Source organism: Podarcis cretensis (genome assembly GCF_951804945.1).
Source record: "Podarcis cretensis genome assembly, chromosome: 4".
Classification (NCBI taxonomy): Eukaryota; Metazoa; Chordata; class Lepidosauria; order Squamata; family Lacertidae; genus Podarcis; species Podarcis cretensis.
In genome coordinates, this window is record NC_137173.1 from 17,805,074 (window position 1) to 17,820,442 (window position 15,369).

At 49.3% G+C, this 15,369-nt stretch overlaps 1 protein-coding gene across 1 annotated transcript; it reads left to right on the forward strand.

The window, feature by feature from the left end:
• Positions 1-1,364: 1,364 nt before the first annotated feature.
• On the forward strand, positions 1,365-15,160 carry ENDOD1 (endonuclease domain containing 1). The gene is made up of 2 exons (XM_079973900.1): positions 1,365-2,171; positions 13,808-15,160. Exons 1-2 carry the CDS (start codon positions 1,854-1,856, stop codon positions 14,933-14,935), a joined length of 1,446 nt encoding a protein of 481 aa, XP_079830026.1. The 5' UTR covers positions 1,365-1,853; the 3' UTR covers positions 14,936-15,160.
• Positions 15,161-15,369: the final 209 nt, after the last annotated feature.

Consider the following 15,369-nt stretch of genomic DNA (forward strand, 5'->3'; position numbering starts at 1 on the left):
CTGTTTCAGTGTATCTGAAGAAGTGTGCATGCACACGAAAGCTCATACCAAGAACTAACTTAGTTGGTCTTTAAGGTGCTACTGGAAGGAATTTTTTTAGCCTTCTTTATAGTCCACCATAAAGATATGCTGATGTATCTTTAGCTTAACCAGGGTTCGGGATTCAACACCAGCTGAACCAGGGGTGAGTGGACTGAGCCAGAGACCCACCACATCCTAAGCAGCTCATCCCAGCACAACTTGCGATAGGATTTGCACACACACACACACACCAATCCTGGGAACTGTAGTTTGTTAAGGGTGCTGGGAATTGTAGCTCCGGTGAGGGGGAAACTACAGTTCACATTTTCTGTGAGATGGGTGGGAGATGCGCTTTAAATGTATGGTGCATACACAGCATTTTGAGGTTTATAATGGATAGGGCGCAGAGTGAAATAAAAAATAAACGATCCCAGCCCTAATACTGGGGGATGGCTTGCAGCCCAGTAATATATTGCATGCTTTGCAAGGAGAAGGTCCCACGTTCTAGCCACCTCTAGATTGAACTGGGAGAGATCCCTGTCTGAAACCTTGGAGAGGTGCTGTCTGTCAGTGTAGACCAGCGGTCAGCAACCTTTTTCAGCAATGGGCCGGTCCACCATCCCTCAGACCATGTGGTGGGCTGGACTATATATATATTTGGGGGGGGGGGGAATGAACGACTTCCTATGCTGCACAAATAACCCAGAGATGCATTTTAAATAAAAAGGACACATTCTACTCATGCAAAAACAGGCTGATTCCCAGACCGTCCCTGGGCCGGATTGAGAATGCGATTGGGCTGCATCCGGCCCACGGGCCTTAGGTTGCCTACCCCTGGTGTAGACAATACAAAGCTTGATGGACTTAGACAGCTACCTCGGTTTAAGGCAGCTTCCTTAGTAGAATCCTTTTACACCGCCGCCCCAAGCAGCTGATTTCAGGTTTCATGCAAGAGTAGCAAACTGCTACTTATTTACTTTATTATAATTATTGTACTTTTATAACCTGGACAAGGGAAAAGGCTCCTGGCTGTGCGATTTTCTCCCTCGGGTGCCAAAGCACCTTCTCCAGCCTTGGGCCACCTTGACTTTGATGGGGGTGGGCATTTTGCGGCTCAGCCACTGCGCGCAAAACCCGCGCGCTGCTGCTGCGTAAAAACCCCTCCCTGTGACCCGCTGGCTGGAGAAGGGCGTCGCCAGCGCGCCATGATCGGCTTAGCCGGAGCCACCGACCCGCTGCAGCCTCGTCTCTCTTTCCCCCTAAGTGGCTGGAAGGCCGGGCTGGCAGGGTGCTGCATGGGGGCGCGGGGAGGAGATTCTGGCCGAGCCACCCGGAGGGCGCGCTGCTGCAATGCGGTCCTCTCTCCGCCCATCCTATCTCTTCCTCTCCCTCCGCCTGACACCAGCCGTGGCCCGGAGCCAAAAAAAGAGAGGAAGATAGCCTGGCGCTGATCTAGTGACGTAAGGGAGGCAATAACTCGGGCTATTTCTTCCTCCCCTCCCCTTCCTTCCTCCCTCTTCCCGATCGGCGGCCCGCACGCCTCTGAGCGCGTGCAGAGCGCCCATTTTCGCTTTTGCGGCGTGTGTCACCACGTGTTGGCGCTGCGCGCGGAAAGCCTCCTCGCGCCTGCCTGCGGTTTCGGGTTTCACTTCCCTCCTTTAAAGGCTGCGCCGCGCGCCCAGGCGCGCACACCCGCACCCGCGCGCCTCTGTCGCAGCAGCGTCTGGTCTCGCCCTTTCCCCTCCGCTGCCAAGAAGAGCCAAGCGGATCGCATCCTCTCCTCGCCCGGGAGAAACTTCAGGCAATCCTCGGCGCTGCGCTGCGCAGGGAAGATGCGGACCTCGCTGCCTCTGCTGGCGGCCGTGGCGCTGGCCTTGGCCGGCTGGGCGCAGGGCGAGGTGGTGGCCACGAAGGGAGGAGAAGAAGCCGCGGGCTTCGGAGACTGCGACGTCTTCTTCTACCAGCGGACGCCTCCCGAGGGGCTCCCGGGGCAGCCCGGGGATCAGCACGTAAAGATCTGCCAGAAATACAACCAAGAGCCGCGCTTCGCCACCCTCTACAGCACGCGGGACAGGATCCCCCTTTACGCGGCTTTTCTGTACACGGGAGGCGGCCAGAGCGGGGAAGAGAGATGGCTGGTGGAGCCGCAGGTGAGGAGGGAAGCGGCGGGTGGTATTACTACTGATGATGATTTCTGTCAATATGTTGTGAATCGCCCAGTGATCTTTGGATGAAGGCCGATACACACATTTTATTTATTTTATATATATATATACACACAACACACAATATCTGTCCTTCTCCAGCAGTTCCAAGGCTGGGTTACAAGCTAAAATTCATATTTCAAAACAGTTAAAATAGATTATAGGAACAGTGTAAGCTGGCCAGTTTTCTGTTTTTTATTCTGCAATATTATGTTGTGAACTGCCCTGAGATCTACAGGTATAGGGCAGTATACAAATTTAATAAGTAGATTAGGGGGGGGGCAGGGGGAGTGGATTTTGCAAAGCACCAGGTCAGGGCAGCTTGCTGCGAAACGATTTGCCCCAATCATTGTTACTTAACGAAAGCTATTGGCTTTGGAACTCGCTGCCAGGAGAGGAGATGGCTTTTTCCCCGTCTACGAAGGAAGGGATTAGGCATCAGAACAGAGCCTGGTACTTGGATGAGGCCAGTGGCCTGGCTGGTCCAGCGCCCTGGTCTCGACAGGTGCCTGCGGGAAGCCTGTAAGCAAGAGAGGATGGGGCTCTGCTGGACAGCCCTGCTGTTGGAAACAACGAGAGAGGATTGGCTGTTGCCTCCCTGCTTTGCTCTTTGCCACTGTGGGAAGGAGGGCGCAGAAGGGGGTCACCCTGCAGGGGTGCAATTAGGTCATTGGAGACTAGGCATTCAATGGCCTTGGAGAGCTCCCCTCCTTCGCACTTCAGAAGGCAACGGCCATTACTTCAAAATGTGTTAAGCCAGCAAGCCAGCCTCCAGAGCTCTCTTGATTATTCTGCTGGCTGAGACTCCAGACTCCTAGTGTGGCACTGTTGTGCTGGGTTTGCATGCGGAAGACATAGCTTCAGATGTGATCTCCGAGCCTTCTTTCATATTCTAGGGCACCTTGGAGACCAGACAGGGAGCTATAACCAATCCTGTTTTGTTTTTTTACCTGTGTGTCTTTCTGATGTTTGCTGCATTCTGGAGTGACGGCTTGTCTCTTCTCTCTCCCCCACCTGTCAATTCCAACAGCAGTAAGGTTCTTTTCCCCTTGCGCATCGAGAGCATATCCGAAAGCACATTATTTTGTGCTACGAGATTCAGAGCACAATGATGTCAGGGGGAGAATTGTCGCATGGGGTGGTGGCGGCTCCATGTGTCTTTTTCGTTGGCCCTCTCCGCATTCATGACAATCCCATTTTATACTCTCAAGAACCCTGCGAGTTTGGTTGGGTTGAGAGGCAGCGTCACCCAAAAGCAACCCATTGAGTATCGTGAGCCGAGATTTGAACCCAGGGCTCCCAGTTCATCATTCATGCTGGCACTCTCTTCCATCTTAAAGTGGACCCAGGCTTCTGACAGCGATCGATTGTGCGACTTACCAAGGATTGCACCTGTGTTACACCCATGTAGGGGCCTTTCGAATGTTCACTCGGGGATGTTGAGAGTTGCCATGAGGCCCCTATTCCTCTCACGGAGAAGAGGGATCATAGCTCTGTCAGGGAGATCTAGACTGAGACTGGCAAAGCCATGCTTGGGCCAGGTGGATGAGTGAGAAAGAGAAGCCTTAGGGTGTTATTTGAGATTCCCCAAGGTAGGGGAATTAAAAAAAACACCCCGCTGCAAAAGCTTGGGAGCTACAGCTCCCTACTTTACAGATGACAGTTTTCAGTTTGAAAGGCTGTTGGGTCTAATCCTGGCTTAAGGATAAAGAGCCCCTAAAAGGGAGAACAAGGCTGCATACAACACCCAAAGAGAATCCTGGGAATTGGCGTACTAGGAGTTATAGCTCTGTGAGGAGTGAGCTACAGTTCTCAGGATTCTTTGCCAGGGGTGGTGGCATATGAACTTCATATCTATGGGGTGTAGGCTGCCTAGAAAAGGCCGCAAAGTTGCCCATCAGCCGTGAGCACCTAGAGAGCAGATTGAGCAGCTGCACACAGGTCAGTCTTCCTCACTGTGCAGCAATGCCAATTTCTGTTTAATCTGAAGCAATTGCTTCTAAATTTGCATCTGTTCGTGTAAATTGGCAGATGCAAACTTGTGCCTTCTTTTTAATTATGATGCTGCATTTCCTCCCTTTGGGAAGTAGCTACCTCAGGAAGGAAATTAGAAAGTGTACTGTTGGAGTCTCTTAGCAGGCAGGAGGAGCAGAGCATTGGCCTCAGCATACACACACACACAACCAGATGTGGGGGACCTTTGGCCTTCCAAATGTTGTTGGACTACAACTCCCATCTGCCCCAAGCAGCAAGAGCAGTGGTCCAGAAGTCATAGTCCCATAACACACCTGGGTGAACACAGCTTCTTTCTCCCCGATATGTATAATTAAGAAAAATCCAAGAAACCAGGTGAGGGTTGTTAGGGATGATCTCCCCCTTGCCCTCACATCTGGCAGGGTTGCCAACATTTCTTTCCTCATCCAGCAAGACTCCTGCACCTGCAACACCTGTATGGCAGGCAACAAAGAACTACTGAAAAGTAGAGGCATTGTCACATGACTGCACACCTATGCTGGAGAGAAATAATAGTTCAGCTCAGTTTCCTCCTTTTGGGTCACGTCTACAGGCAGAAGAAACCTCGGCACTCTTGGCTAAACCAGAGGTAGGAGCCCCTCTGAGATGTTCTTAGACTACAACTCCCATCATCCCCAGCAGCCAGCATGGCCATTAATCAGGGGATGGTGGGAGTTGTGGTCCAGTGACACCTGCAGTCATTCTTTGGGGGAAGCTATGGTTGCTTAAGGGGACGCGGTTGGCGCTGTGGTGTAAACCACTGAGCCTTGGGCTTGCCGATTGGAAGGTCGGTGGTTCAAATCCCCACGACAGGATGAGCTCCTGTTGCTCGGTCCCTGCTCCTGCCAGCCTAGCAGTTCGAAAGCACGCCAAAAAGTCTTAAGTAGATAAATAGGTACCACTCTGGCGGGAAGGTAAACGGCATTTCCATGCACTGCTGTGGTTTCACCAGAAGCAGCTTAGTCATGTTGGCCACATGACCTGGAAAAACTGTCTGTGGACAAACGCAGGCTCCCTCGGCCAGTAAAGCAAGATGAGCGCCGCAACCCCAGAGTCATTCGCGAGTGGACTTAACTGTCAGGGGTCCTTTACCTTTTTTTAAATGGTTGCTTAAAGTGGTATAACACTGCTTTAAATGTATACAGTGGTACCTCCAGTTGCGGACAGGATCCATTCTGGAGCTCTGGTTGGATCCCGAGGTTTCCGCAACTGGAAGGACTGCTTCTGCGCATGCGCACGTAGTGAAACATTCCTGGGTTTGTAAGCTGAGGTGCTACTGTACTGCGGACGGAGCCAAGTGCCCTAAAGTTCGAGTAGCCAATCTGCAGCAAGGGGCCCAGAGGTGACAGAGGCTGCAGAAGTTTGTGGCGCACCTGGGCGAAAGTAGGCGGAACCACAGGCCTGCTGTGGCGCAGAGCCAGCCTTACATTCCTAGCTGCCTCTCCAGAGCTGTGCTTGCTGCTGTTGCCTGTTCCCAGGCTCAGTGGAGGAGAGGTTAAAACCGCACAAGCCACTGAGATGGGTGGCGCTGTTCTTGCAGCGTGCACTGCAGCGACTTGGGCATGCATGCTGAGAAGGATGCACATGGGTAGTTGTCAAGACTTCCTGTGCTTTGATAAAACCATTGGATGCAGGAACACAGGAGGAAGGCTCATAGCTTAGTGGTAGAGAATCATGCTTTGCATGCAGGTTCAATCCCTGGAATCTCCAGAGAGCAGCTTGGTGGCCGTTGCAGAACCTTGCAGGAGCGAATCCGCTAATTTTAACTCTACGTTGCATGAAAAACTGCTTTCTTTTATCTCTCCTGAATTTTCCAACGTTCGTCTTCATGGCCCCGAGTTTTAGTGTTATGAAGGAGATCCACTGACTTTCTCCCCATCCATCATGCCTTCGCCACTTTACTTTACTAAAAATACTGTGACCTTTCCTCCTTGGGGTGCTGCTCCAACCCCTTGACCGTTTTGGTTGCCCTCTTCTGAACCTTTCCCAACATCCCTTTAGAGCACAAAATAGGGGTGGGCGCAGTTTGTCCTTCCGGGAAGGAGCGTCTGTCGTCGTTGATTTTCTTGGAGGACCTCTGGCCATGACGGTGGTTCCCACAGGAAGGAGTCGGAGGCTGTCTCCCGAGGGAGCCAGGAATGGTGCCAACCTCTGCCCTGACCCCCGCGGTACACAAATAGTCTTCTCCAAACAGACAGAGGCTTGACTCCAAAAATGAATAGGGAAGGGAAAAGGCAAGAGGGGTGGGCGGTCGCCAGCTATTCTTTGCACACAAACGCATCCCATTGTCATGGCCCCCCTGCTCATCGGCAACAGAGCCGTCTGCAGAGGCTTCAAGAGGGGCATTGTCTGCGGAGGCCATTAGCCTGTTTGGCAGCGATGCTTTTAGGCATGCGCCTTGCCAGCTGCTGCTCTGCAAGGATCGCCCTTTCAGCTGCAGGGACATGCACAGGGCACTTCCTGCTAGCCCCAAGGGGGGAGAAGGGCTTGTTACCACTCTAATCTTAGGGAAAGGGAAGCATCAGCAACATTCAGAGACAGATACTGCTTTCCTCTTGGGACCTTGAGGAAGCAAAACCCCTGAGATACAAAACTGGCATGCCAGCCACACAGCCTTTCTCCTCCACTGATGTCACTGCCAGCCTGGTTCTCCCAGGGTTGTCAGCTGTGGGCCAATTATCTCACCACAGGAGGGAAGAGGCTTTTTAGCTTGGAGCTGGTGCAGCAAAACTGGGCAGGGAGAAGTTTCTCCTCCCTAAAACTTGGGGGCATCCAGCAAAATTGACTCTATTGGAAGATTCGGGACAGGCACGAGAAAATGCTGCTCCATACAGTGCGCCATTGAACGGTGGAGTTTTCTCTCGCAGGAGGCAGCAACCGCCACACAATTGGATGGCTTGGGGGGGGGGGAAAGAATTAGATCGGGGTTTCCCAAATTTGGGTCTGCAGCTGGTTTTTTGGACTACAACTCCCATCGTCCCTAGCTAGCGGGACTGTTGGTGAGGGATGATGGGAATTGTAGTCCCCATACAGCTAGGGAAACCCTGGATTAGATTATGGAGAATTAGGCTATCAACAGTTACTATATGGCTGTGTTCTTTCTACACTGCCAGAGGTGGCATGTCTTTGAACACTGGTTTCTGGCAGTCCCAGGTAGGAAAGACTTTTGTTGTACCCAGGTTCTCTTTGGGGAATTCCCAGAGACATCAGGATCCTGGACTCAATGGGCTTTTGACCTGAACCAGCAGGGCTCTTCTCACGTTTTTAAAAGACATTCTCCACTTCCTCAGTCCTCCGGGGAGTGGTAGAGGAATGTGCAGAGAGCTTTCAGCCAGCTAGCCCAGGGGGGAAGGTGTGTCTGGCAAGGTTGCCAGAAAACAATACAGTATTTTGAAATAAGAAACGTTGGCTGTGGTGCAGGGCACAGCTGAAACCCAAGGTTGCGGGGAGCTTGTATTTGCAGAAGAGACCGGTTGCTCTTTTCTTCAGTTCCTGAACTTACATTCTTTTGCATTTTCTGCTTCAGACTGGGAGAGAGCAGATTGCTGCAAACCGCCTGTCAAACTGGATGGCAGTGGCCTGGTACACGCACGCAACACCCGTCACTTGATAACTGCAGTGTCAGATGGGTGGCTTGTACGTCTAAATGAGCTAAAAGCTGTGGACAGTGCTTTCGTACTCTCACCTGAAAGCCGGTGCTTCTCAGTGGAGGCAGATCACACATTCAGCGGACAGTGGAGCATTCGAGGGTAGGGTGGGAACTGGCTCCAAGCATGGAGCAATTAAGTGCAAGGAAACATAGGCACGTCTGAAACAGGCCTGAGTGAGGATTTGCACTTGGGCATTCACATTCCAAGTTGAGAAGACTTGCCCACACGGAAAAGTGTCGCCCATCATTCGTGATGCTGTTGTTGTCATGGTGATGTGGCTAGGGATGGGCGAATGTGCCAATCTCACTTTGTCATTTTAGTATTTAGTATTTTAAATTTTATACGTTTTAAGGTACGGTTGTAAAACTTTACTAGTAGTTTCCTCTTTTGCAAGCCGCTTTGAGGTTTTTCGCAACCAAGCGGTGTATACATTTTATGGAATAAATAAATGGAAATTCAAAAATTGCAAAGTCATTTCCCCGATATAACATTTTTGGGGGTATGTTTTCATGTGTTTATACGCACATTTTACCTTTGTGTGTGCCTCTCATTGCTTACCTAGAGAACTGCACAGCAAATTTGGGGAAACGTGAAATTTGGAGGTCGGCTGTGCTTTCTTGGTCCGTGCATTATTCTGAAAAGTGCAAATTTAGATATTTTAAACACAAAGTGCATCAGATCCCACCCCTAGCTGCCTGGTACTGGTCTGATCTGATCAGGGAGGATACGAAGGAGTGCCGTGGGATGTGTTCTGGACCCGTTCTACCTGAGGAACTGCATGACAATGCCTGGTGCAGAAGTAGCCCCAGAGCTGGGGCGAGTGACATAGTCAGGCCATCTGCTCTGTGAGATTGCAGAGGCTTTAATTGCTGGGGACCCGCATCAGATTACAAGCAAGGGGGGAAAGCACATGCTCTACCCCAGCCCTTGAAATACCAAATAGCCTTTGTAAATACCAGCGAGAGTAATGGACATAAATTTTTAATAGCCGTGTGTTCAAGACGGAAAGGGCAGGAAGCTGCAGACAAAAGGACAACATCTGCTAGCGCAGCAGCAGTGGCACAAGATAAGATGTCCTTGCTTATGCTCCTGTTCGGCTACCCATGTCCATATGTACACACATTGTTGCTAAAGAATGTTTTTATCCAGGGTCGTGGGCAATAGCTTAGCTCTCTGTGTGTTCTGTACAGTGGTATCTCGGGTTAAGAACTTAACTCGTTCTGGAGGTCCGTTCTTAACCTGAAACTGTTCTTAACCTGAGGTACCACTTTAGCTAATGGGGCCCGCCACTGCCGCCGCCGCACAATTTCTGTTCTCATCCTGAGGTAATGTTTTTAACCTGAGGTACTATTTTGGGTTAGCGGAGTCTGTAACCTGAAGCGTCTGTAACCCGAGGTACCACTGTATTAGGCAATTTCATAGAGGATAAGTCTAGAAACCACTATGATAGCTAAGCTGAGCCTGCCTGCAAAGTGGCAGCTACCTGAGAATATCAGGTGCTGGGAATGAATTGAGAGGGAGTGGTGTTCACTACCTCATGCCTTGTTTGTGGCCTTCCTGGGTGCTTCTGCCTCCACGGACAGAACCGGAAACAGAATGTGGAGCTGGAAGGAAATTGGGTCTGATCCAGGCTCATCTCATGTTCTTACCTTTCTTCCCCTATCACTGTAGTCTGTGCCAATGCACGACTGGGCTGCTTTTCCTCTCTCTCAGGTTCTTTCAGCATGAGCAGGCATGGGTTCAGCAGGTAAAGTTTTCCCCTGTGTCAGGATGATGTGATGGGGGAAAGGCTTAATGTGTGGAATGTCTGCCATGCATGCAGCTATTTAAGCTTCAGGAATTCAGCTTGGGTTGAGAGGGGTTAGTTCTGTGTTTTGTCAACTCCTCCCTAGTCCCAGCCTCTCAGTACATTGCCTCTTCCTTTTGGAATCCTAAATATTCCTCTACATATTCTAATAAGGGACTATGAATTTCCTCCTACTCTTCAGCACCTAACTTCCCATTCCCCTCTGACTGACCAGGAGATTCTCTTTTTCCAGCTGCTTAACCCATTTCACCCCCTCCAACCATCTCCGGTGAAGCAGCAGTGTCTCCAAACTATGATTTTGGTCAGTCTTCCCTAACCAGTTGTCCTCTAGGTGTCTAGGACTGTAACTCCCATCAGACCTGGTGTGTTGGCAGGGGCTGATGGGAATTGTAGTCTGAAAAACCAGGAGAGCGACAAGTTGGGGAAGGCTGATTTTGGTGACGTCGCTTCCCAAGTGTCCCAGTGGACAAAGCACTGGATTTGGAGAAAAGACTCTGGTTAAACCTCCAACTTCAGCGTTTGGCTGCAGATCAATAACCCTTTCTTTCCTCAGCTTCACATCTCTAAAGACGGAAGAACACTTACCTGATTTCTGACTGAGTTGGGCAGGGGGCTGAGATAAAGTTGGCAGCAATATACAGTATCAGTAGTAAATAGCAGTTGCTGTCCCATTTTCCTTGTTCCAAGTATTTAGTTACATGAAGAAAACTTTGGATCACTTATCCGAAACCTAATACATAGGCTGCAATTTGAGAATAATCCCAGGCTGCTGTTTGGCTGATAAAAGTGAATGAGTATAAAACTAGCAAACAGTGGACACAGGTACACAGCCCCTCCCCTCCCAGTACAGTGGGAGAAAATGGTGGTACCCAAGGCATTGGATTCCATTTTGGCAGCAAGAATGCGTATTTCTTTCTTAAGATAATTTCTACCCTACACTTCTGTTCCAATAGCAATATTCAGGGCCAAATGTAGCCCCCTCCAAGAGACCCCCTATTCCCCTCACAGAGCTACAATTCCTAGAGTTCCCTGGGAAGGAGAGCTTGATTGTTAAACCGCTCTGGCTGTTGTAGCTCTGTGCGGGAAATAGGTGTTTCTCGAAAACCTTTGGCACCCTTAACGAACTGCACTTCCCACGATCCTTTGCGGGAACCAGTGACTGCTTAAAGTGGTATGATGCTGCTTTAAACGTTTAGTGCACATGGGGCCTAAAATAACGGTAGTGTGGTCTTCCCAGGTCCCCCTCCCTCCAGTTTTGGCAAGTAGCCGCAGGCTGTGTCCGAAAGGCACATGAAGCCCCCTCTTTGCTGAAGTGAAGGAGGTCTGGAGCTAGTCAGGGCCTGGATGAGTGCCCACATGGGAACCACAGGGCTCACTGATGGGAAAACAAGTGTGATATAAATGTAATTAGTAAAACAGAAAGGCTCATCCAACTCCAGCTTGGGCTAGTAGCCATGGCTGGCGAGGCTGTGCGTGCTTTTGCATGGGTGGTGGTGGTCTGGGTGCTGAGAAGCATTCTCCCCTTGCAGCAAGCTGGTACCCATCATTATCAAGCTTAGTGTCGTCCTCTTTACAGGAGCTGGAGAAAGAGAGGAGGGATGTGGGTGAGGACCGGGTGGTTGCTAGGCAACCACAGCACAGCTAACCAGTTGTTAAGCAACTACAGCAATCAGGATCCATCCTTCACAGCATAAACAGCTCCTGCTCCCTCATTAGGAAGAGAAGAAGGGAAGAACATTGTCCAGATGCTTCTGTAATTGCAGGCAACACAGCGCAGGGGGATGCTTCCGCCTGTTAAATATAAGAGGAGCTAACCTGATTAGCAGCAGACAGGGCTTGGTTTTTGAGCTAGGAATCGGCACTGGAGACAAGGAACAGCCATGCGCTCTCCTGGAATACGTAAAGCAGTAAGAGAGACTGGGGGAGTGGAAGAAGCAAATAGAGAGATGGCTTTTCTCCCTCATAATACTACAACTTGGGGACACCCAATGAAGTTGAGTATTGGGTGGTTCAGGAGGACAGGCAAAAGGAGGTACCTCTTTTGCAGAGCATGAAGTTAAACTACAGAATTCACTACAAGATGTCCCAGTGGCCACCAACAACCCCTCAGCCCCAGCCAGCATGGGCAATGGCCGGGGAGATGGAATTTGAAGTCGGTAACATCTGGAAGGTCAGAAGTTACCCCACCCCATCCTTATCCTAGAGACTCAACAACTCCCAGCCAGCCAGCTGAAGATCTGGCATTAAGGACAAGGTGGGGAGACTATCGCTTGCAGGATGGCTGGAGCCCCAGTCCTTGTCTGCTTAGATATTATACAGTAGCACCAGAAGGACTATGACAGCCTTGCAAATAAGCCCACAGACATTACTAGCCTGCTTCTTCTTTTTACCAGCCAACTAAGAAGCTACTAGTTTGCATCTTTGGTTGTAACAGAAGGAAGTCCCCTCCTCCATAGTCCTCATGAGAATTTGGGCTACTTGCAGGGTAGTTAAAAAAGGAAAATTGGCTTCTACCAACCAAACTGGTGGGATGGGTGGAATGATTTGTCTCTCCTCTGCCAGCCTGTTTGGCTTCCATGGTGGTCACAGAGGAAAGGGCTCTTCTCCCTTCAAGACTTGCATGGAAGCCAGGTGGAGCAGTAAATAAGAGAGAGGGTGAGAGATGGACCCATACTTCCTCCACCACACCACTCACTCACCTGTATGGAATTCCTGATTGCCCCTGGGTACCAGGTGAGCTATGAAGTAGATGATGCACATTCCAGGAATGGCTCTAAGGATGGAGGCTGATTGGCCATGATTCACATTGACTCCCTGACATTCCATTCATTTGTATGCATAATTGAGTTGTTCCAAAAGCTGGTTCTGATGCAATGTCTGCATCACACACACAAGCTGTTAACAGTGTCATTTGGAAAAGGGCATCCTAGCGGTCACTCTGCTACTAGAGACCTCTGGAACAGGCACATTCCTTTAGGTGACTCAGGAGAAATGCGCCCTCAACCTATGTAATAATCTGAACCTGGCAAAAAGCTGTGTAATGTAAGAGGCGTGTCCACCTGTTCAAAATTCTACATTGCTTGTGGCAAAGGCACTGATTGGCCAAGTTGGCATGGAATGCTGCTTACGGATATTCCAACTACTCAATGAAATGAGGTTGTTAGGATGTTTGTAGATCAGCTTCTGTAAGGGAAGGGAGAATTGCCAGTTTGGCTGGAATTGTAATAACTTTGTTATTATAATAACCTTGCAAGAGGTGTGGCTTTGCGGGAATCTCGGAATAGAGATGCAAAGGGCCAGGAAGCCCTGAAGGAAAAGTGAGAAATAGGTCTCATATTAAAAGGTAGCAGCATTACTGGGGATACTGTTGACTGTATCAACATAGAGGTTTTATTAATAAATGTTGTGTACAACAGTAAGTGTATCTCTGTAATTTGGAGACAGCAGTAATTACCAGTGTTTCTTTTAAATATGATGGGTTGGAGCTAACACTAGTCCTACTCAGAGTAAACCCATTGAAGTAAACATACATTAATTTCAATGGGTCTACTCTGAGTAGCAATTAGATGCAATCCAGGGCATGGATGTAGCCAGGATTTATGTTAGGAGAGCAGAACTGAGCTATCTGTGACACATTTGTCAGCTGAGTATTTTTATTTATTTACTTGATGGGGGGCAGCTGCCCGCTGCCCCCCTGGCTACGCCCCTGATCCAATATTGAGATTTATGGAACTTTGGATGGTGATGAAAAAGTTTTTGAACCATAAAGTTGCATTACACGAATTGCTAATTTTTCAATGTCAGGTTTTAATATTAATACTTTTTTTTTACAAATTTAACATTCAAGATTTCAGAAATACCACAAACACTGAACTCCAGCTGAATGCCTGTGTATGGTTTTGTGCTCAATTAGAGAAATGGCTGGCAAGTTTTAAATCACAAACGTTCGTTGTTCTTGTTTAAAGGCTTGAAACAAAATGTAAATTTTGAAATTAGACAAGTCTTAAGATTTCTAGAATCTGGATTGTCCAGGAAATTGCACATAGGGCCCGAGAAATTTAATGAGTGACCTTTGTTCTAAAATCCAATTATTTCTCTTGTTCGCATTTCAGATTGATGATCCTGAAAATGGCCTGGAAGGAATGATGCCGGAAGTTGAGGTCACAGGTTCAGTGGACAACTTGGGGTCCAAGCAGGCCCTCACAGACGACTATGTGGACTCTGGCTACGAGAGGGGGCAACTAAACCCTAGTTCTCTTCATAATGGTGACCACGAGATAGCCACCTACACACTGACCAATGCGGTGCCGTTGACCCCACCTCTCCATGAGATATGGCACTGGGAGATTGAGAGCCTGGTAGGCGAAGCCTTGGCTCCACACTGTGACAATGGGAAGGGTCTCTATCTTGTTTCCGGGGCAATTCCTTCCACCCTCAAAGTGAAGGACAAAGTCTCTGTCCCCGAGTCTCTCTGGCTGGCCGCCTGCTGTGATGATGGCTCCAAGACCTGGTCTTTGGGATTTATTAAGCAGGCAACTGCTGAGAATCGGCTGGAAGACCTCACTGTGGAAGCCCTTGAGAAGAAGCTCCACGCAGGAGCTCAACTGTTTAAGAACCACTGCGGCCAAGACAGACACAACCCCAAGAAACTGGAGGAGGTCCACCATGCTGTGAAACACGTCCGAGCTAAGGAACCGGTGCCACAAGCGAAGAAGTCCACCACAGGCCAGCACACCAGCACACAGCCAAAGGAGGAGAGTGGCTTTCTGAAGAAGTTGTTTTATTTCATCGTTACACCTATCTTCAAACTGCTGAAATTGGTCGTCTACCTGGTTGGCCATATTGTGAAATACACCTTCTCTCTCCTGTGGCGCCTCATCCAGACAATCGTCGGAGGGGTGTTCACCTTCATCAAAGGAATTGCCACAGCGCTGCTGAATGTCTTTGTTGATGTGGCTCGTGTGGCAGTCAACATCCTGAACGGCATTGCCCAAAACATCTACAGCGTCCTGATGGTTACATACAAGATTCTCAGCATCCCTGTGAATGTGATCCTAGACATTGTGTCCTTTCCTTTCTACACCCTTGGTGCCATCCCTACAGTCCTCCGAGATATCGCCTCAGGTATTGGTGGATTATTCTTACTGGCAATTGATGCCACGACAAGCATTGTGAAGGGCCTAAATTACATCGTTTCGCATTTAGCCAAAAGGTTCCTTCCTAAGATTTACGATGCCTGAAAAGCGGTGTGAGAAAGCGAATGGCTGTGAAGAACTCTGGGGAAAGAAACCCAAAGCAATACTTTCCGATATGTTGCTAATCTCCTGCTGTTCCTATAAAGTATTTATTTGTGATGACATTAACAGTAATGAACCGATGTTCTGGTAACATGGGTGAGCTTCATGCCCCCTTCCCCTCCCGAAGGGGCATTTTATGGCAAAATTAAATGTTCACTTATTGTAAAATGTTGCACTTTGGGTGGCTGGTTGACCTTTCCGTCTCATGTCAAGTCTTTTGAGAACCAGGAAAAGCTCTGAACAGGAGAAAAACCTTCATCCTCTCTACTAGAATATATGAAAATGGTGGATACAGAATCCTCTGCAGCGATTGAACCTGCCAAAATACTTCTCTTTGTAGTAAGTCTGCAGCATAAGCAGAGAACCTTACTGGGGGG

Excerpts from the sequence above, each read along its gene's own strand:
- ENDOD1 (XM_079973900.1), top strand. The coding sequence starts at position 1,854 with ATGCGGACCTCGCTGCCTCTGCTGGCGGCCGTGGCGCTGGCCTTGGCC. Across the intron at positions 2,172-13,807 it reads GATGGCTGGTGGAGCCGCAG|ATTGATGATCCTGAAAATGG; the intron begins GTGAGGAGGGAA and ends TTCGCATTTCAG.